The following is a 1,108-nucleotide window of genomic DNA, read 5'->3' on the forward strand; positions in this document are numbered from 1 at the left end:
CCAGGCGAACTTGTACATTTCATTAAGATCAACAACAGCAGCAGCTTGTGAAACTCACTGATGTGTTTCCATGGAAGTGGTTTCTTCAGTCCTGGTCCAGCGGTGCTCGTGCTGAGCCGTCGGCATCGGATCATCCTCAGCGCAGCTATCGACATCTGGCAAGAGACATCAGGTGACAGGTCTGTCCCGATATTTACGACAAGTGTGGATGACTTTCACGGACGTGCAGCCTGCTGTGGCGTTTAGATGGATTTTCTTTCTTTTTTAAGTCATCCGCAGGGGGTTCTACACAATAATCAAATGCGTAAATATAGGACAAAACCAGTGTGCTGACAGCTGTAAGGTCTAGCGCCACTGACAGAGTGAGAAGAAGCAGGGAAGTGGCTAGTGTGTCTTGCTAGCTGTCACACCGGTCACCGCTCTGCGCGCCTGGACCTCGTTACGGTGCCGGCAAGCAACGGGACGCTGTTTACCTGAACAAATATGATATTTTACCTTCATATGGTGGTCTTTTTACTCGAGTCCGGAATCCAGATTTGCAAATGGGTTGTTTTTCCCATATGACCCGCTGCTAGCCGCCCGCTCTCTCTGGACCGCCAGAAGTTAGTAAACAGTGGGCTCACAAATGAGACGTCACTGCCGTAAAGCAGGATGGAAAGAAGTGCGGCCAGGCGCGGGGCGAAAAGACGCGCTGAACACTTGGTTGTTGTAACTATTCTGGTTACAATTATAATATTTGTTCATGAAATATAATTCGGATTAGTGATAGCAGGAGTTCTGCAATGTAATTTTTATATTTATACTGTCTTCCAAATGTCTTTTTCTGTGAGGCGGAAAAGGAATAAGAAGGTACAGGTAGGCCACCTGTGTGAAGTTGGCACCCCATTAGTTGAAAATCTGAATAAAAGCATTTTGGTTCGTTTGAGCATCGTTTGTGCACGATTGTGCAATAAAAATGAGCATTTGTGCACAAACCCTCTTTAAGATATTTACATTTTAAGAGGTTGGTGACCTTAGGTCACTCAGCACCCCATCCAAATGACTCAAAAATGGTTGGAATCGTTTGTGCTTCGTTTGTGCAGGCAAAATTAAAGTTTATATAATATTT

At 45.1% G+C, this 1,108-nt stretch overlaps 1 protein-coding gene across 3 annotated transcripts in view; it reads right to left on the minus strand.

The window, feature by feature from the left end:
- Positions 1-616, minus strand: part of serac1 (serine active site containing 1) — an 18,117-nt gene extending 17,501 nt beyond the window's left edge. The window contains exons 1-2 of one of the 3 annotated variants that reach the window (XM_063222738.1): positions 496-616; positions 59-155 (exon numbers count right to left, since the gene is read on the minus strand). In XM_063222738.1, coding sequence (XP_063078808.1) covers positions 59-155; positions 496-501 — 103 coding nt within the window. In that variant the 5' untranslated portion in view covers positions 502-616. Of the gene's footprint in view, positions 1-58; positions 286-495 lie in introns of those variants that run through there. The other 2 variants (XM_063222739.1, XM_063222740.1) reach the window with 2 other exon arrangements.
- Between the last annotated feature and the right edge of the window lie 492 nt (positions 617-1,108).

Source organism: Engraulis encrasicolus, chromosome 18, assembly GCF_034702125.1.
Source record: "Engraulis encrasicolus isolate BLACKSEA-1 chromosome 18, IST_EnEncr_1.0, whole genome shotgun sequence".
Lineage (NCBI taxonomy): Eukaryota > Metazoa > Chordata > Actinopteri > Clupeiformes > Engraulidae > Engraulis > Engraulis encrasicolus.